The 21,191-nt window shown below is 40.1% G+C and overlaps 1 protein-coding gene across 2 annotated transcripts in view; it reads left to right on the top strand.

Annotated features, from left to right (window-relative positions):
* ADGRG2 (adhesion G protein-coupled receptor G2) overlaps positions 1-21,191 on the top strand; it is a 465,660-nt gene that overhangs the window by 30,663 nt on the left and 413,806 nt on the right. The window contains exon 2 of one of the 2 annotated variants that reach the window (XM_044072248.1): positions 5,578-5,658. The exons of the other annotated variant lie outside the window; for it this stretch is intronic. Coding sequence (XP_043928183.1) covers positions 5,578-5,658 — 81 coding nt within the window. The remainder of the gene's footprint in view (positions 1-5,577; positions 5,659-21,191) is intronic. 2 annotated transcript variants of the gene reach the window in all.

The raw sequence follows: 21,191 nt of genomic DNA, 5'->3' as shown, positions 1-21,191 counted from the left end.
CTATTATTAATATGCTAATGGTGAAAGGTTTCTAATGTAATAATTTTAGGATACATGCAGCATCTTTAAGTCTGTATTTAAGATGTGTTCCATGAAAAAAGATAGTTATGCTAGAGTAAGGTAGTCACTCAGGAGTTTTGTATGCAGGACATTTCTATCCACTTCCTTGGATACAGAACAATGAAATATGAGGACACTGACTAAAGTGTAGTAGTTATAAGGCCAGTGAACCTGCCTGTAACACAAATGTGGAGAAGGTGATAATCTGTAAAGAATACTCAGGGTATTTATACAAATCCGCTGCAGTGAGAGGAACTTGCGGAAGATATTAAATGCCCCCTGGTAAAAATCAACTGCAACCTCAGCTGAGTGCATTTTAGAGGTGAAATTCCCATCATGGGAACTGCTTACATAAGCTCCACCTACAATTAGTGAAGTAGTGTCTGATCTAAAATATATTCGGATACTGGTATGCAAGGCTAGCCTTTGGCTATATGGACCAACTTAAGACTACTTTTGTATAGGGGACCCACACTAAGCTATGACAGGGTCATTATGCCTTATGCAACCTACAAGATTTGCCTGAAACCATTGCAACAAGAGGAAGGCATGTGTCTTCTTTTAGTCTGACTTCTTCAGTAGCTACAAGTCTCATTACTAGAGAGGAATACATTTTATGTCACACACGGATCTAGTGCCAAATCTATCAGTATCAAAACTGCAGTACCATGCCATTCGTATTGTGCACAGTGTTATCTGTTCATGTACTCAGAATAGTCAGTTGCTGTTGCTGAGTGCTAAACAGAATTTTCAACTCAAAACTGAGGTTACAGTACCATTTGGTTTTGTGTAGCTTTCCACTTATTTTTGAAGAGATAAGACAGGGTGTAACTTGAAGATTGACAGTGTCACTGTGCTTTCGTTTGTGTCTCTTGCTAATGAGGGCTGTATGATTTGCTGTTAATAAATATCATTTTAAAAATAATTGAGAAATCATCAGTCTCAGCCAGATTGAAAAACACAAGTTACAATGGTAGCTTGACAGAAGCAATATTCTTTGGCCTCACAAAAGCCTTTGACCTAATCAACCACCAATTCCTTCTGTCTTTTCAGAACATTGACATTAGTAACACATCTCTCACTGGTTTCAAGATTTCTTGTGAAACAGATTATTTCAGACTTAAATTAGGCTTTTCATTCTCTCAGCCGACACCTCTTTCATTGGGAGTACCCCAAGGTTCTATCCTAACTCCCTTTTTTCCCTATTTTTATTAATAAACTAACTCATAATCTTCCTGTTCTACAATTAATCCCCTACTTTGATTACATAGTAATCTTTACATTCAGCCACAGCCACCCTACATTAAACACAATTGCAAAAAGACAATCACCTTAAATTTCTGGCTTATTAACCACAGATTAGTACTTAACCTTGCAAAAACAAAAAGCATGCTATTTAGCACCACCCAAAAACATAAACAAACTTCCCATACCAGTACTGAGAAATCAAAGGCAAAACTTAACTCACTTCTGTTCTGGGCCAGAAAAAGTCTTACCCTACCTATTCAAAACCAGTCAGGGCTGCTTTAGGCAAACAAGTTCTTCTGGCCCAACTTGAATATGGACTACCTTTAATAGGCACAGCCTCCAAGAAAATCTCCACACTACAGACTCTCAAAAACAAAGTCTGTACTTTTATTTCTTGCTCATCCTGTAATGAGCACCTCTGCCTCACCCTCAGAAATATCAAATGGCTCCCAGAGCAGCACAGAGTAGATGGGCTGAGTAGCTCTGCTACTAGGTGCTCTAATTTTCACAGATCTCTGGCCTCTTATTCCACCCACTAGCCGTCAAACCTTATACTAAACACACACACACAAACGCACATATATGCACACACACACACACTTCTCCCAAACAACCCCCTTTGTCAACCCCACAAAGCAGGCTACACTGGTATAACCGCTCTTTCTCCATCTTTGCTACTTAAGTAGTGGAATCCCTCTCTCCATCCCCCAACCCCACATGTAAAGGAACAAAAATCTCTCTTCTCTACCATCAGAGCTGAACTTAAAAGATTCCTCTACAATAAATAAAACACTACTTCCCTCCAACAGGCCACATCACATAAGGGCCTCTAAACCTCTAGCCTTACTCTCTGTCATCTAGTAACACCTCTTGACTCCGCTTTCCCTACCTTCTCCTGCTCTAACTCTACCACGATGTAAACCTGAATTAGAATCATGAAAAATTATAAAAAAAATGTACATTTCTGCCATAATTGTTACTGCATCATTTAATTGCTACTGTACAGGTTTTGTTATACACAGTTCCCTTCTGTTCTTCTTTTGATATGTACAACCTAACCACATCTCTGTTACACCATTTTCGTATTTATGAAGTATTTCACCTCAGCAATACCTGGGTGTTCAGCTGTGATCAATGTACTACCCCAGTAAACACACGTAAAATGAAATAAAATACTCAAGTAAGCATTAAACAAAAAGACCAGCTACACTAATGTGAGATGACTTCTGGTCCCCAAGGTTTTAGACAGAATATTACCAATTTGGGTATAACGAATGGTAGACAAACAATTTCTGCAGTTGCTGATATAAGCAAAGATATAAGCAAAATAACACACACAAGTGAAACATGAGGTATGTGAGTTCACTGTAGGAAGATAAAGGTGGAGAGAAAAAAAATATTCCACTTTGATAAATGGAAAACAGTAACAAAAGCATCCTGACTCATAATGGTACACCAGAGACAGAAGAGTTTGAAGGTCACGTACAAAACGGGTAGCAGGAAAAGCAGAAACTTAAAGATAGAAAATGGTTAAACTGGACTGGGATGACTTTTGGAGGGAAGTGTATTACAAAACTATGAATAAATGGTGTAGGTTTTGCATGTTATTCCTCCCTTCATGTAGGTTTCCTTAAGTCATTCTGAGTTATTACAAAACGATCAATAAATGGTGTATGCTTTGCATGTTATTCCTCCATTCATGTAGGTTTCCTCAAGTCATTCTGAGTTATTACAAAATGATGAATAAATGGTGTATGCTTTGCATGTCATTCCTCCATTCGTGGAGGTTTCCTTAAGTCATTCTGTTATTACAAATCAATGAATAAATGGGGTATGCTTTGCATCTTATTCCTCCATTCATGTAGGTTTCCTTATGTCATTCTGAGTTATTACAAAATGTTGAATAAATGGTGTATGCTTTGCATGTTATTCCTCCATTCATGTATGTTCCCTTAACTCATTCTGAGTTATTACAAAACAATGAATAAATGGCATATGCTTTGTATGTTATTCCTCCATTCATGTAGGTTTCCGTAAGTCATTCTGAGTTATTACAAAACGATGAATAAATGGTGTAGACTTTGCATGTTATTCCTCCATTCATGTAGGTTTCCTTAAGTCATTCTCAGTTATTACAAAATGATGAATTAATGGGTTATGCTTTGCATTTTATTCCTCCCATTATGTAGGTTTCCTTAAGTCATTCTGAGTTATTACAAAACAATAAATAAATGGGGTCGGCTTTGCATGTTATTCCTCCATTCATGTAGGTTTCCTTAAGTCATTCTGAGTTATTACAAAACGATGAATAAATGGTGTATGCTTTGCATGTTATTCTTCCATTCATTTAGGTTTCCTTAAGTCATTCTGAGTTATTAAAAAACAGTGAATAAATGGTGTATGCTTTGGATGTTATTCCTCCATTCATGTAGGTTTCCTTAAGTCATTCTGAGTTATTACAAAACGATGAATAAATGGCATATGCTTCGCACGTTATTCCTCCATTCATGTAGGTTTCCTTAAGTCATTCTGAGTTATTACAAAACGATGAATAAATGGCATATGCTTCTCACGTTATTCCTCCATTCATGTAGGTTTCCTTAAGTCATTCTGAGTTATTACAAAACGATGAATAAATTTTGTATGCTTTGCATGTTATTTCTCCATTCATGTAGGTTTCCTTAAGTCATTCTGAGTTATTACAAAACGATGAATAAATGATGTATGCTTTGCATGTTATTCCTACATTCATATAGGTTTCCTTAAGTCATTCTGAGTTATTACAAAACGATGAATAAATGATGTATGCTTTACATGTTATTCCTACATTCATATAGGTTTCCTTAAGTCATTCTGAGTTATTATAAAACGATCAATAAATGGTGTATGCTTTGCATGTTATTCCTCCATTCATGTAGGTTTCCTTAAGTCATTCTGAGTTATTACAAAATGTTGAATAAATGGTGTATGCTTTATATGTTATTCCTCCATTCATGTAGGTTTCCGTAAGTCATTCTGAGTTATTACAAAACGATGAATAAATGGTGTAGACTTTGCATGTTATTCCTCCATTCATGTAGGTTTCCTTAAGTTATTCTCAGTTATTACAAAACGATGAATTAATGGGTTATGCTTTGCATTTTATTCCTCCCATTATGTAGGTTTCCTTAAGTCATTCTGAGTTATTACAAAACAATAAATAAATGGGGTTGGCTTTGCATGTTATTCCTCCATTCATGTAGGTTTCCTTAAGTCATTCTGAGTTATTACAAAACGATGAATAAATGGTGTATGCTTTGCATGTTATTCTTCCATTCATTTAGGTTTCCTTAAGTCATTCTGAGTTATTACAAAATGATGAATAAATGGCATATGCTTTGCACGTTATTCCTCCATTCATGTAGGTTTCCTTAAGTCATTCTGAGTTATTACAAAATGATCAATAAATGGCATATGCTTTGCATGTTATTCCTCCATTCATGTAGGTTTCCTTAAGTCATTCTGAGTTATTACAAAACGATGAATAAATTTTGTATGCTTTGCATGTTATTTCTCCATTCATGTAGGTTTCCTTAAGTCATTCTGAGTTATTACAAAACAATGAATAAATGATGTATGCTTTGCATGTTATTCCTACATTCATATAGGTTTCCTTAAGTCATTCTGAGTTATTACAAAACGATGAATAAATGGTGTAGGTTTTGCATGTTATTCCTCCCTTCATGTAGGTTTCCTTAAGTCATTCATCGTTCTTCCCTCTTGCATGCTGTCTCATGGTTTCTTTAAATTATTCCTGCATGTAATCTTTACTGCTGCCCTTGTTGCCTGGCTATGGCTGCAAATGATCTGCAAACATGAGACCATTTACCTAGTTAAGCAAATAAGTAAATAAACAAATACATTTAAATTTTCAGAAATAGCTGTTAGTGGGAGTGATGTGCAAGCAAAGCTGATTGCAGAGAGACCTTAGAAAATGGCAGTGATATTGGTGGTGATGATGATGATTCTCATTATTATTATTATTATTATTATTATTATTATTATTATTATTATTATTATTAAGCATTCTGAGGTAGTTTAACAGTTTTATTTGGTTTTGTGGAAACACACTGACTGTATTACAGTATGACAATTAAACTAACAAGTGACTCCAGTAATTCAGAGCAGGTGAAGGAGGCAATTGAAATCCTATAAAGGAAGAAAGGGGTAATATGAGATGAGAATCATAATGACATTTAGAAAATTTTCATGATCTTTTTGTCCCATCAGTCACCCCACAACCATCGGGATCATCTCCACTGACAAATGTGACCTACACTTCCTGGCATCCAAGCACAATTAGCATGGAAGGTAAGAGCTGGGACTGTAATGAGAAGACTTTACCAGGTTTTGTGTTTCAAATGAGTTCAGAAAAACATGCTCTGCTTAATATTGTCTGCAACACTTTCCAGAGACATTGGTATGTGTAGTGTATGTAATTGTAAAGTTTAGTTCCACTTTGACATGCTTGTGACAAAACTTAATGGGAAAAGAAAGATATTGCTTTGTTTCTAATATACAGCTACAGCATATATTCCTAGAATTTAATTTGAAATAATCTTAATTCCATTAGGCCAGGAGCTAGAAGGGGGTTGAGGTGCAGGTATTGGTGGGGATGGAGTGATAGATGAAAGGATCAGCTCTGGAGGCTCCCAGATTGATCCAAATTGGGCTCAACAGTTGCTAAGGCTGTCCCTGCTGGTATGGCTGAAAAGGTATTTAATGGCATTCAGTTCTGCAAATTACAACTTTTCACTCACTGTTCAGCTGAGAAGGTAGTATATGGTATATCTTCTAACTCTAACAGGCATTTTGTAGGTTATACTCTTCATGCTTTCATGGTATGTATTTGAGAAATGAGAGGAATGTTTTGTAGTAGAACTGAAATACTTCTATGGCTTAACAGTTTTTTTTCCTTTGAGGAAAAGCAACTTGGGATTACTTGCTGTTTATTAGATGGGTATGCACAAATTTTGTACAAGATTGATTGGTCTGTTCCAACTGGAGCAGTCTACGGGCATGAACAAGGAAGGAGTAAAGGGTCAAAAGACTCAGTGGCCTTGGAGTATCTGTGAATCTATAAATCTATAAGCAGCATGAAGTCTAACATCCTGTAGGTCCAAAACCTGATGGATTGCATGATTAAATAAAAACTATTTAGAACAAACTGAAACCACCATAACTTTGGCACCATCATGGCACTTAAAGAATTCCTTGTTGTCTAGTTTATCCCACTAGGCACCATACCCCATAGTAATATTTGTGTCAGTACAGCACTTTAAACATTTCTCCATGGTTCTTTGTGGTTCATCCCACCCACCTCCAATCATCATAGTAACATTACTGCATGTATGGCACTGTATTCACCCCACCCCCCAGTCCCTGAACTAATGTGGTGCCATTAGGGTACTTTGGATCTTTCTGCCTTGTGTCTGATGTTCCCCCCACTACTGTATCTCCATTTTGATGTTATTAACATTATGGCACTTTTACAGTAAGCCCTGGTATCTAGTGGTTCCCCCAGCATGTCTGCATCCCGTGATTCACTGCCACAATGTGGTGGGGATGGTTGTGCTGATCTACACTGATGGCTTTCTTGAATTGCTTAGCCATGTAGATGCTTCCACGGTCATTTACAGAGAGAGAAAGAGCATATGTCTAGTTAACATATGCCTCTCACCCAAAATGCCTCATTAGCATTCAGCATGGCCGTGGGGGCATCCCTTTAAGGTACTGTATGCCTTCATGTTGGAGGACCATGCAGCATGATATAATGTTGCTAGGTAAATAGCAAAAAGCTACCATGATTTGCACACAGCCATGTATAAAACAATAGCACATTTATAAATGCAGCCCATGATTTTAGTAGTCTCCTGAAATTTGACACGAGAGTTTTTTAACACTGTACAGACTGATTTGCATTAATTGTATATTACAATTGTTTGTGTTGGAGCTATTTGGTGAAGAGAGAGGGCTGCATGCAAACCACACTTTTAAGATTTATCCTTGCTATAGTAAAGAGTGTGTGCCATTTTACCTCCAGCTCATGGTTAACTGGTTAAGCTGGAATTTATTTACAGTTCTTTGCTGGTCATTGGTTCACTAGGGATGTTTGCAATGCTGTGTGTAACTTAATGACGTTCAGAGGTTTCAGCATAGCTCTCAACCTTCCATCCCTGAAATGAGGAACACTAGCCTTCATAATGTGGAACACATACTGATGGCTTACTAACAAGTTCAACCAAGAAGATCATAGGATGGTTAAAATATGCCGGTTTTACATTAAAAAAAGAACTTCTAACAAATGTATTTATTTATTTATTGACATTTGTTGACCGGGTTAGTCCAGCTGGGATTTTGTCCCATTTTCAGTGGAGACCCGAGGAGAAAAGCTCCAGATAGTACAATAAAAAAACACTACAGTAGTATACAAGCACAGCAAACAATAGAAGTAAAACTAGTCATTACAGTAGTAAAACAATAAACAAAACAATATTAACAATAGTTAAATGACACCACAAGTTTTTTTTTTTTTGGTGCTTTGTAACTGTACTAGTGGGGATAGAGTTCAGAAGTATGACAAGGATAGATGGAGTGATTCCAATGTGGGGGGAGGAGAGAATTATGTAGGGTCATAGCAGGGGCAATTTCTGGAATTGAGTAAATGAGTCTTTAGTTTTCTTTTAAATAGTGGGGTGTGAGAGATTGAGCAAATGTCAAGGGGTAGTTTGTTCCAGGCTTGGGCCACAGAGTGTTTGTAGAGTAGCTTACCTATGACTTATTTGGGTGGCAAATATCAAGCAATTGTTGATTAGAGGTGCGGAGGGGTCGAGATGGGGTGTAGACAGAGAAAAGGAGAGATAAGGATGGACAGTAGGATGGTTTAAAGAGCATAGAGTGCAACATGTGAAATTGATAGAGCTGTAGTAGTTGTGGGAGTTCTAGCCATTGTAGGGACTTCAAAGCAATACAGTGGTGTGTGTGTTGTTTGGGGAGTTAGTGATGAATCTGGCTATTTTGTGGTAGGATTGTTGGAGTTTATTCAGGGTAGTTTTTTGGATATTTGTGAGAACTGGAGCAGCATAGAGGAGTGAGGGGAGGAGCAGTGCTTGTCCTAGGATGAGTCTAGCTTCGGGACTGAGATATTTTTTGTTTCGGTATAATAGACCTAATTTCTGATGTGTTTTCTCTATACATTGCTGTATGTGTTGATTGAATTTTAATTCGTCGTTGATAATGACTCCAAGGAGTTTTGTGTGGGTGTCAGGTAGGATAGCTGTGTTATTGCAAGACTTAATGACAAAAGAGGATTTAAAATGATTAAGAGAGTGGGGTAGGAAGAGTAAGAGTTTGATTTTAGTAGGATTGAGAATCAGTAAGTTCTCTGAAAGCCATTGTTCAGTGGAAAGTAGAGCTGTTTGGGTTAGGGAGTGTAGGTCGGAGATGTTGTTGGCTGTAGAAATGATTGTGGCGTCGTCTGCATATTGTATAAGTGAGGACTGATGGCATGAGGTGAAAAGGTCATTGGTGAAGATGTTGAATAAGAGGGGACCCAAGATGGAACCTTGTGGAACACCAGTAGAGAGCGGTAAGAAAGGAGAAAGGGAAGAGAGCCATTTAACTGATTGTTTGCATTCAGACAGATAGCTAGCAAACCAGTTGAGGGTGGAGGTGGAGAGGTGAAAGTTAGTGAGTTTAGATAGTAGTAGTGGATGAGACACTGTATCAAAAGCTTTGGAGAGGTCAAGAAAGAGACAGGAAGTAAGTTTATTGTTGTCCAGAGAGTCTGCAATGGTGTGAGTGATGGAGAGTAGAGCAGTAGTTGTGCTGTGATAGGGGAGAAAGCCATGTTGGGTAGGGGTGAGTAAGTTTTGATTGAGAAGTGATCCATAAGTTGAGTGTGGATGCATTTTTCAAGTATCTTAGATAGTGGGGACAGAATGGCAATGGGTCGGTAGTTTGAAGGGTCAGTGGAGTTACCTCCTTTGTGGAAATTAATAAGATTTATTTCTATTTACCATAAATATTGGCTAAAAGATTCCTAACACTAAATGTGTGATAAAACCTTTCAATGTGGAACTTCGAGGAGCATGAGCTTTGTAAGACCTCAAATGAGGTACACTTGAGAGGTATGAGTTTCAAAGAGGTTCCTTTCTAAGATTCCAGATGGGCAAAAAAATTTCTCAGGGTAGGCTAAAGGCAGTTTAGAAATGTAGAATTAATTTGTTTACAGACATATTTCTGTGTTCATTCAATGTTGAAAATTAGGAAGCTTAACTGAAGCATGTAAAAAATGTGTTTACTGCCTTTTTTAAGTTAAAGCAAAGACATTTAAGCTTTATTAAATAGAGATAATTAAAGTTGTCACATAGGTTAGTATATACTTAAAATAATAAGGAAGGTGAATCCAGTAGAGTGTGTGTGTGTGTGTGTGTGTGTGTGTGTGTGTGTGTGTGTGAGAGAGACACCCCTGAAAAACAAATTGCAGAGGGCAGGGAGTTGGGGGTTGGGGCAGGATATTCAGAGGTCCACTGACTGCAAATGGCCTCGGGCCCAAGTTATACTTAATCTGCCAATACAATAAATGGGTCTGTATCACCATGTCATAGTCTGAAAAGAGCGAACGCTCTTACCTTGACATGAAATACGCAAACACACAGAAAGTCAAATGGCCGGAACAGCAATGTTTTTCCCAGGGGAAAAAAATCACTGGGCCATTCTCGTGACTTTGCCTTTTCCTCCATTGCGGTGTGATCTCGGAGTTGATATAAGTAGGGGGGTGGGGGTCAGTGCCCCCCCCCCCGTTCCATATGGTCAAGTTTCTGTGGTTTTGGGTATTTGGTTTTTGGCATTTGGTTTCGGTTTAAGACTGTCCGCTCTTTTTAGACTTTGATCTTATAATATTGACCCCAATAAACACAATGCCATAAAAAGGTAAGGATAATTATTAAAGGAGGAATGACAGTGTATAAACAGTGAACTAATTATACAAGATGAAAACAGCTGAAACATTAGTGTAAAAGTATTTGCCATAAAATCAACAAATGTTTGTTGTTGTGTTGTAGTGTTATACTGTGGTGCTGTCTTTAGTGCCATTACTTGATGTTGCAATATGACCCAATAGTGGAATGAGGGGAGACCATGTACCTAAGCAGATTTCTGTCTTATTAAATGTAGGATAGTTACATTGTCTTGGGACCTCCTACAGCAAGTCTCAAATCGTGGAGACTGAATATCAGAAAGAATGGAGGTCATATACTAAGTACGAAATGCAAAAAGAAGTTTTGAAGGAGAAGGACAATTTTCAAAATTCTCTCTTCTCTGGTTTTTCGGGTTTTCAGTCTTTTTTTTTTTTTGGCTTTTCGGCATTCAGCATTTTGAGTGCTGAAATTTCAATAAGGAGGCCCCTTAGGATATCACTCCAAGTGCTGTATCTTATTGTTAAGAATCTTGATAACAAAACTTCTATTTCACCAGATTTGCTATGAAACTTGCATTTGGCATTTATCACATTACTCAGGCTTGATAACACTTTTGGCTTTATGGCCTTCCTGTCCCCTGAATTTTATGAGATGAAGGCTCAGAGCAGCAGTGAGGTAAACTGAAAAATATCTAAGTTGACTGTATTAACTGTAGAATTTGTCATTGCCAGAGGAACAAACTATGAGTCCAATCACACACCTGGCATTTATTGGCAATGTTCCTGAGAAAGTAGTGTTCCCTCAGGTGGAAACATACCTGGAACATAACATCAATGATCATTTCCAGTTTGGTGTTCGTACCAGGCTCTTTTGCAACCTCCTTATGGTGACGGATCACTGTCATTATTCGTTCTTATTACATCTCTTAATAGCATTTAATATGGCAGATCATTCCGGACCAATGTCATTATTCTGTCATGGTCTTATTACATCTCTTAATAGAATTTGATATGGTGGATCATTCTGTTTTGCATTCCTTTACCATCACTAGACCTATCATGGTTTGTCTCCAGGAACCCCGGGTGAAATTAGGGAGTGTTGTATGGGATTAATTCCTTATCTTCCTACCTTATAGCTGTGGTCTTCCACAGGGCTCCATATTCCTCCCTGTCTTTTTCAGTGTATTTATGCTTATGCCCATGATACGTCTTTCAACTGAAATAGTTACAATACCATTGATTGTGCTGAGAACTGCAGTTGTATTTCTCCTTCCCTCAGGAATCTGTTAGCAGTTCATAGTTAACCATTTAACTAAGTACCACCTGTACCAGAAAGTCATCTACACTTTGGCAGTCAACAGTTGGGTTAAGTTCAACTCCTTCTTGACAGTGTTCATACATGGCAGCCCGAGGGCTCTACAATGCCAGTCTTGTGTCTGAACATCATCTGTAGTACAGACAAGCTGCAGTTCATGTCCAACATCTAGTTTTAGCTATTGCAAATGTACCTGTTTTCATCTGAAAAACATTGTCCTTATCAAATACCTTATTTCCTTTTAGATATCTTTACTGTGATACATGCCTTATCACCTCCTGGCAGGATTACTGTAATTTTGTCCACCTGAGGTTTACAGACATATCCAGCAAAGCCCCCTACAGCTGGTACAAATTCCACAACTCTTCTACTTATTGGCATTTATTTATTTATTTCACATTTGTTAACTGGGTTAATCCACCTGAGTTTGCAAACAAACCCATTTTCAGTGGAGATCTGAGGGGAAAAGCCCCAGCAAACATAAGTAAAAATAAAGAGACACTATACAAATATTAAAAAAAACAATCACAATACAAAATAATAATAAAAGAAAAGGTTAACTATTTGCATTGCATTGATAGTAAGCCAACCATTTTCAGTGGAGACCCAAGGGAAAAGAGCCCCAACAAACATAAGCAAAGATAAACATACAGGACAAAAACTATTAAAAACAACACTGCAAATACGAAATTAATTATAAAGAGAAAAACAAAAGAAAAAAATCATTAACGTTAAGGGTTGCACTGATAGCAGTGGACTAAAATTTACTACATATGAGAGTAAAAGCAAAAAGATAATCGTTGTTCAAAAGAAGGACAATGTATAGACATTGATAGGAAGTGGGGGAATAAATAGTGTGGAGAATGGGAGGGGGCTGTAGTAGTAGAGCTGAGGGTTTTAGGGGATTAGTTTGAGCAGAAGTTACTAACATAGAAAGAAAGTTAGGAGATGTAACAGGTTACACGGTGGGAGAGACTAAGACTATGTGTAGTCAATGCAATGGCATAATTTCAAGTTTAGTAGGTGGGATTTAAGCTCCTTTTTAAAACAGGGAAAGGATAGGTTGGATCTAATATGGAGAGGGAGTTTGTTCCAATTTAGTGAGACAGAGTGTTTATAAAGTAGTTTGCCAATATTCTTTTTGGGTTTATAAACTGAGAGACACTGCTGATCAGCACTACAGAGAGGCTTGGGGGGACAGTAGGGAGTAACATGGGAGGAGAGAGCAGGGCAGGCAGAGAGGTTAAGTATGGAAAAGGTCGTGTGGAGTTGCGATTGTAGGAGAAGGTATGGAAATTCCAGCAACTGAAGTTTGTTTAGTGAGAAGCAGTGATGTGAAGAGAGTGGTTGGTTTAGAATAAATCTGGCAATTTTGTTGTATGTTTGTTCCAGTTTCTGCACTGAGGTAGTTTGGATATTGGTAAGGATGGTGGAAGCATACAGAAGACTGGGTAAGAGAAATGCCTGTGCAAGAGTGCGTTTAGTGGCAGTAGTGAAGAATTTTTTGTTCCTGTAAAGTAGTCCAAGTTTTTGGTGTTTTCTTTTGATGGTCTGTTGTCTGTGCAAGTCACATTTTAGTTGGTCATCAGGTATTACCCCAAGGAGTTTGGTGTGTGAGGCAGAGGAGATAGTGGTACCATCTAGGGAGGAAAGAGAAAAGTTGGATTTAAGGTGAGAGAGTGTCCGAGGTAGGAAGAGAAGGAGTTGAGTTTTCTTAGGGTTAAGGATTAGTTGATTGTTTCTGAGCCATTTTTCAACAGAGATAAAGGAAGTTTGTGTTAGTGTGTAGTTCAGAGATAGCATTGGAGATAGATAAGAGAGTAGAGTCATCTGCATATTGTATTACAGATGAGAGACTGCAAGATGAATGTAGGTTGTTGGTAAAAATGTTGAAAAGGAGCGGTCCAAGAATGAAGCCTTGGGGGTACTCCTGTTTGAACAGCAAGGAAGGGTGAGAAAGCCTGCTGCCATCTAACAGCTTGTTTTCTGCCAATAAGGTAGGATTGGAACCAGCTAAGAGTAGAAGGAGAGAGATTTAGGTCTGAGAGTTTGTTAAGAAGGATGGGATGAGACACAGTGTCAAAGGCTTTAGAGAGATCAAGGAATAGACAGGAGATGAGGTTGTTGGTCCCTAGCTTCTGCAACCTTTTGAGTAAAGGACATTAGGGCAGTCAAGGTACTGTGTTTAGGGCAAAAACCATGCTGCGAGGGGGTGAGGAGATTTTCATGAATGAGATAGGACAGTAGTTGAGTATGTATACATTTTTCAAGGATCTTAGAGAGCAGTGAGAGAATGGCGATTGGTCTATAGTTAGAAGGTTCAACAGAGTTGCCACCTTTGTGCAGAGGAGTGGTATAGAAGGATTTCCATATTTCTGGTATGATAGATTCCTGAATGGAGCAGTTGATTAAGATAGATATGAGATATGCAATAGAGTCAGCAGCAATTTCCAGAAATTTAGGGGGGAGTTTATCATTGGAGGGAGAGCATGGTTTTAGTTTAAGAAGCAGGGATTTGATGTATTTAGTAGAAAGAGGTCGCAAGGTAAAAGGCTGAGAGACAGAGGAACATAGAGGTTTACGGGGAGATGTGGGTGACACAGAAGAGTTGGGATAAGCAGAGTTACCAGAGGGTAGGAGTTTAGAGATGCTGTCTATGAAGTGTTTGTTGAGTAAGTCTGCAGTTTCCAAGAGAGAGTGATAGGGGAAAGGGTTAGGGATGGTAGGAGAACCAGTGTGGGGCAGGAAGTTGAAAGTAATCCAGAATTTTTGGGGGTCATTTGGGTGAGAGCTTTGAAATTTAGAGAAATATTGGCGTTTATCCAAAATAATACATTTTTTACACAATTTCCGAGTTGTGCTTATAACCTTGGAGAAAGTTGAGAGTTTTAGTGGTTTACCATTTTTTCCATAGAGCATCTCTTTCATGCATCAAAGCATGAGTAGCTTTGGAGAGCCAGGGTGCAAAATTAGATTTGATTCTGATTTTGTGAGTTGGGGCAAGAGAGTATACAGCTCAGCAAGCTCCTGCCTGGTGCCCTGCAGAGTTCTACAGCAGCAGAGAGACAAAAGAGAGACTTTGGAGTGATTAAGTATAATTTTTCTGCATTTTCTTGCTGCCTTTAGCCAATTCTGCCTAAAACACAGATTTTCTAGAGTTTCTATGATTTAAAAAGCTTTTTTTAGCTACATATTGTACTTATTTTACTGCCTGAACTTTAACAAAGTCGTTTTTGTGTTTAAATTACCTGTTTAACTGTTGTAGGCTACACACTCAAGTGTGATAGCCATTTCTGTGCATTTAGTGGTTTTTTGATTGTATCTGCTTTATTTTCTGAAAAAAACAGAAAAACAAAAATATATTTGTTTTCCTGCCTTTCTAAGCTAGTATAGTCCAGTTTTCAGGTTAGTGCTGAATTCAGGGCAGTGTTACAAGTTTCTGTGTTTGCCCATACCTTACATGGATAGAAGGAAGTTTCTGTGTTCACTGTGAGAGAGGGAGCTTTGAACAGCCTATCTGTCCCTGGAGGAGTGGTTTCAGCCCAGAAATTAGTAGTTTATTGGCCATTTTGGGCTAATTTCTGTCTCTTTTATTTCCCTGCTATAAAACCCACATTTGCGCGGGTTTGCATGCCAGGCAGCACCGATTAGCTAGGGTGTAACTATTCCCAGCTTCACAAAGTCTACTCTTCAAATTTTCCCTTGGAACTAGACAAACTTTCAACTTAAACACTAAAACCATTCACTTTTCATACCGGCACTTGCTCAAAACTCATAGCAAGCACTATTAAACTTTAGCACTAGACCCCCACTATACTGTAGAGAAGGACAAGGCTCTCTATTCAACCTTGCCAGCCAATCAGTAAAACAGTTCACTGTACCTATCCAGGCATGTCCAAAGGACAGTTTCAGGTGTACTCTCTGGTCTAACTGGTGAATCTGGGCATTTTGAGGCTATGTTACAATTGCCTCATGTACACAGACAACCCTCTCCTCCTTCCACCAAACACTAATACATGCGAGAGATGCAATTATACAGCCAAACTGTTGGCTAAGCTCTCTCAACCAAAGACTGGACCAGGCAGTCAAGAGGAGAAGGGAATTACGTGCATCACACCACCAGTCTCACATAGACCTATGAAACCAGCACCAGCAAAAAACACACATAAATGCACAAAAACATACTCAGAGGCTCTAAATAAAAATCTGCAGAAGCAACAGTGACCTCCAAAGCAGACATCCAAGCAACCTCCACCCCCCCAACACAAACCATGAAACACATACTTCACAAAACCAGTGTGCCACACAATCACAGCCCTTAAGGCAAAATAACATACCCAACACACTAGTAATAGGTGACTCTATAGTCAGGCACACTGACATCCCACTCACTAGGCAGAACAAGGAGAAGGTTACTGTTAGCTGCCTATTGGGTGCAAGGATCCACCACATAACACAAGCAGTCAGGTCACTCTAGAACAAGTACAAATATGACTCTGTCATTGTCCATGTTGGTGTGAATGACCTGAGCCATACCTCCCTTGACTACATGAAAAGAGACATGGAGGAGCTCTCTGATCACGTAGCCCAGGCTGATATGACCTTGACCCTGAGTAGCATCCTGCCCTTACCAAGAATTATACCACGGTATAGAGAAAAAATGATCACTTTGAACAATTGGCTTAGCTTCTGGTGTCATGCAAAGGGGATCCAGTGTCTGTCAGCCTGGGATGCTAGAGACAGCTTGTACCTGTCACCCTCAGGCTTTCGAATACTGGCCAAGGCTCTTGCCACCCCCATAGTGCCTTTTTTAGGCAAGGCTCAAAAGACAAACCCACCACCATAAATAGCACAAGTAACAAAAAACTGAGGGTAATGCTACTCAATTCCAGAAGTCTAAACCTCAAAACGCACGCACTCGAGGCACTCCTCACTATGGAGAAAATCGATATATGTGCAGTAACAGAAACCTGGTTTAAGGCTTCAGAGAGCACCCCAGCACTACCAGGCTATAACTCATACCATACATTTTGGCCACAAAACCTGGACCAAAATACAAAAGGTGGGGGAGTATCCATATTCATCAAGGATACCCACACCTCCAGGTTAGTGGCACAGCACGATGCTTCAGAGATCATCCACGTACAACTCGCAGTGGGAAAAACTGCTATTCAAATTATAGCTTGCTACAGATCACGCACCATGTCCCAGGACCCCCCACTCCACATTCTGTAAACACTGGGAAACATAAAGGTCCTACCAAACACCTGATATTGGGTGATTTCAATTACCCAAACATTAACTGGGAGAACTACTCAAGTACAAACTCCCTTGCCCAACATTTCCTAGAATTTATAGACTCAAATGCCCTGGATCAACTGGTCAACACCCCCACCAGAGGTGACAAGACATTGGACCTGGTCATCACCAACATGGGTAACCAGTGTTCCACACTGGAGGTCAACTCCTCGCTGGTTAGATCTGACCATAAACTAATCACTCTGGATATCCACATTCTGCCACCACCCCTGGTCAAAGAAACCACTGTGAAAAACGTTTCAAAAGCAAGACCAAGGCAGGAAGTTTCAAAGCCCCCATGCTAATGGATAACGCTGTCCAAGCTGCAAAATCCTTTACTAATGCACTCTACGGGCGCCTACAAGAATGTATGGATCGTGCTATCCCAAACAAAGCCAAGACTCACTTTTCCAAGAAAAGGAAACCAGTCTGGTGGACCCCTGTCATAAACAAGCTATACAATAGAAGGAGGAAACTAGTACAGAAAAGATTAAAATCTCAAGAAGGGAAGACATCCCTGATCAGTATCAGCAAGAAACTACGTTCCCTCATAAAATCATCCAAGGCTAGCTTCGAAAGATAAATTGCCATGGACTCCAAAGATAACCACAAGGCATTCTTTAGCTATGTCAAGAATCTAAGTGGCAATTCTCAGATCTGCTCAGAGTTAGTGCAGAATGGAACAAAATACACTTAACCGACCGATATAGCCAACATTCGGGCAGACAAGTTCAGTGCAACTGTCACCCACCCTCACCCCCAAAAGGGTCCATAACTATACCAGAAGAATGTAGTGCCCCTGAAATCACAGACACGCAGGTTAAAACAGCCCTCTCCAAAGCAAAAAACACAGCATCAATGGGACCAGATGGTGTCCCAGGCTGCATCCTACACGAGCTCAAAGATGAACTAACCCCTCACCTAAATACACTGTTTAAACTCAGCCTCTCCACAGGCTACTTGCCCACAGAGTGGCACACAGCAATGGTTATTCCACTCCACAAAGGTGGAGCTACAACGAACCCTGGGAACTATCGCCCTATAAGCCTGACTAGCTTGGTCTGCAAAGCTATGGAGCGCATTATCATGGATCTCATTAACAGAGACATTGGAAACCTCCAAACACTGGACCCTACCCAGTTCAGCTTTGTTAAGGGCAGATCATGCCTCCTAAACCTGGTGGACTTCTTTGAGACAGTTACCAAGGCTATAGACAATGGAAAGGTGGTCCACACAGCCTACCTAGACCTTGCAAAGGCCTTCGACACCATTCTCAACTCAGGTATTATAGACAAGCTCACCAGTCTGAACATAAACCCCTACGTCACGAGATGGGTTGCCAACTGGCTCACGGACAGAACCCACATGGTAAGAGTCGTGGGAGCTAGGTCTGTCTCTAAACCAGTTACAAGTGGCGTTCCCCAGGGCTCAGTCCTAGGACTCCTCCTGTTCGGCATATACTTCTCAGAAGTACAGGCAAGCACAGGAGGACTATGGCTGACCAAGTTCACAGACGACTGCAAACTAGGGGCTATAATTGACTCTCCGGCTGACACAGACATCCTCCAAAAGGGTCTCACTGAGACAGATACCTGGTGTCAAAACCATGGCCTCAAGCTAAATGCCAAAAAGTGCATAGTCATCCCCTTTGGAAAAAACAAAGTAACCACAAACTACCACATAAGTGGTAGTCCCCTAAATACGGAAGATGTAATAAGGGATCTGGGGACCCAAGTAGATAATAACTTCTCCTTTGATAATCACATTGCCAAAGTGGTTAGAAAATCCTTCTATGTGGCCCACCTAATCACAAAAGGGTTTGCATCCAGATCGAAAGAGGTCATTCGGCCTCTCTATGCATCACTCATCAGACCCATCATAGAGTACAATGCCCTATTTGGGATGTGCCTTACAAAACACCTGCAACAACTGGAAAGACCACAGAAGTACCTCACCAAGAGGATCACTGGCCCCAAGCATATGCCCTATGCAGCTCGACTGAAGAAACTCCAGCTGTACTCGGTTGCATACTGCCTACTCAGAGGTGATCTCTGCCTGACATACAAGGCCATGTTCAACCCAGAATTGATGGACATGCTCCACCTAACGAAAACCATATCCCCTTGAACTACATGCTCCAGGGATCTAAACCTCACCACAACAACAAATAGGACGTGCTGGAGAGATAGATTCCTGTCCCAGAGACTTTCCATGCTCTGGAACAAGATTCCAATCTACATTAGGCAGAGCTCCTTGCTAACCCTCTTCAAGAAAAACCTTGACGAGTGGATGGGAAACAGAAAGTTTACCCCCGGGATCACTTCAATGGCTCTGCTGGACAGAGGCACAGGGAACTAATCTAAGGGGGTGGCGAAAGCCAACACATTCCGGCTAGGCTTATAAATGCCTTCGGGCAGATAGCCTAGTACCTACCTATGAACCTATGAACATCAAGGAAAATGTGGCTGAATTTATTAACAGCATCACTGAGTGGAAGAGTTTTTAGGAAGGACCAGATTATGGCAGAGAGTCCATAGTTAAAGGTTTCAGGGGGAAAGTTAGTTTCCTGCAATCTCTGTAGAGATGGGGCTTAGAGAGATGAGGAGAGTGCCTTAAGATAGAGATGGGAGAATGGTCACTAATAGAGTCAGGGAAGGTAGAAGGGTTACAGTAGTTGTTAGGAGAGTTGGTCAAGATCCAGTCATTTGTGGAACCAGTAGCATTTTTACTGTAGTGGGTAGGGGTAGTGATCAGTTGTGAGAATCCATACAGGTTAATGAAATGTTGGGGTGAGTGACCAATAAGGGAGTTCCAATCTATATTAACATCTCCAAGAATGATGGTTTCATAGGGGATGGAGTTGTTTATCCAGGAGAGTATATGTTCAAGGATAGGGATGTTTTTACCTGGGGGGATGTAAATAGAGGCAATAGCAAACTTCCTATAGTTATTCATGTGGCAGTCTAGGAGCAGTAGTTCAGCAGGGGAGAAACTAGGCAGGGTAATGTCTATGGTGTTAGTGTCAATGAGAGAGAGAGTACAAGATAGCCACCCCACCACCTTTTTTGGGTGTCCAATCAGACCTATAGATATTGTATTGAGGTGGCAGAAATTCAGAGGAATTGATATGCGGTTTTAGCCAGGTTTCCAATAAGGCCAGGGTGTGAGGTTTATGTTGGGCCAACCATGCGTGAAGTTCAGACGTTTTGTTGTTTAGGCTTTGGATGTTCATTGCAGAGATAGATTGATATTTGAGGCTGGAGATATTTGAGGATGTTTTTGGGGGGACAGCAGATGAAGGTGGAGGGGTAGAGGAGAGAGGGGAGGGACCAGGATTAGGATGGATGTCACCAGAAACCAGAAGAGCAAAGACAAGATGGAAAAGGTGAGGGTGGTCAGTAAGGGGAATGGGGCACTTGAGTTTGGGCTTAGGAGTAAGAGTGGGGTAGGCCATGAGTTTAAATTTAAGACATTGAAAGGGGGAGAGATAGAAAAGAGAGGGGGCAATAGTCAGTGAAGCTTGGTTATATGCTGGAAGAAGTCTGGGAAAGGGGGAAGAGGGGAAGAGCTCAGTGTGGTAGGAAGTGCTTAGGGTTAGGGAGATTAGAAGTTGGAGAAATAACAGTAAGGATAGCATTGTGTGATGGGAAAAGGAGGGGAAGAGTTATAGGTAAAAATATAAATAAATATATTAGGGGAGGGTGGTGGCTAGAGATAAGCAGTGTGAGGGAAGGAACAGTATTGAGGGATGGAAATAGTGAGTATGTTAGGAGATTGTAGGTGTGCTAGGGAGTGAAAGAGTTAAGTGTGAGAGAGGCAAGCCACAGAGCAGGCAGCCCAAGGTGGGCGGGGAAAAGAGGAAGATTTGAGACAAGGTGGGAGGAGTGAAAGGGAGAGAGCACAAGTTATAGTGGTGGGAGGGGGATGTTGGAGTGACCAGACAACGAGGTGAAAGTATAAATCTGAGGATACTTGGGGTTAGTGGGATTTGGGGGTGGGAAGGGAGGGGAGTGAAGCAAGAGGGAGCAGAGTGGGCAAATCCACACCACAAGTAAGTTGAATGTAAGGGCCTAAAACCTGCACTCAGCACTTTAATTTTACTTACTTTTAACAGGAAAGACAGACCAACAGTATACAATTTTGAGGTTTTTATCAGAGTTACTTGTTCAAATGTCAGACAAATAAGTAAAACTTAATCTATGCCTGAAAGTTAGAAAGCCATAAAGGTACAAGGTATAGCTGTAAAAATTAGGGTCAGAGAGACAAATGTATGAATGAGTTTACTTTCGTTACAGAGGAAAAAGAGGCAAA

Source organism: Protopterus annectens, chromosome 5.part0, assembly GCF_019279795.1.
Source record: "Protopterus annectens isolate FY-2018-M chromosome 5.part0, PAN1.0, whole genome shotgun sequence".
NCBI lineage: Eukaryota > Metazoa > Chordata > Ceratodontiformes > Protopteridae > Protopterus > Protopterus annectens.
This window is presented reverse-complemented; position numbering and strand designations above follow the sequence as displayed.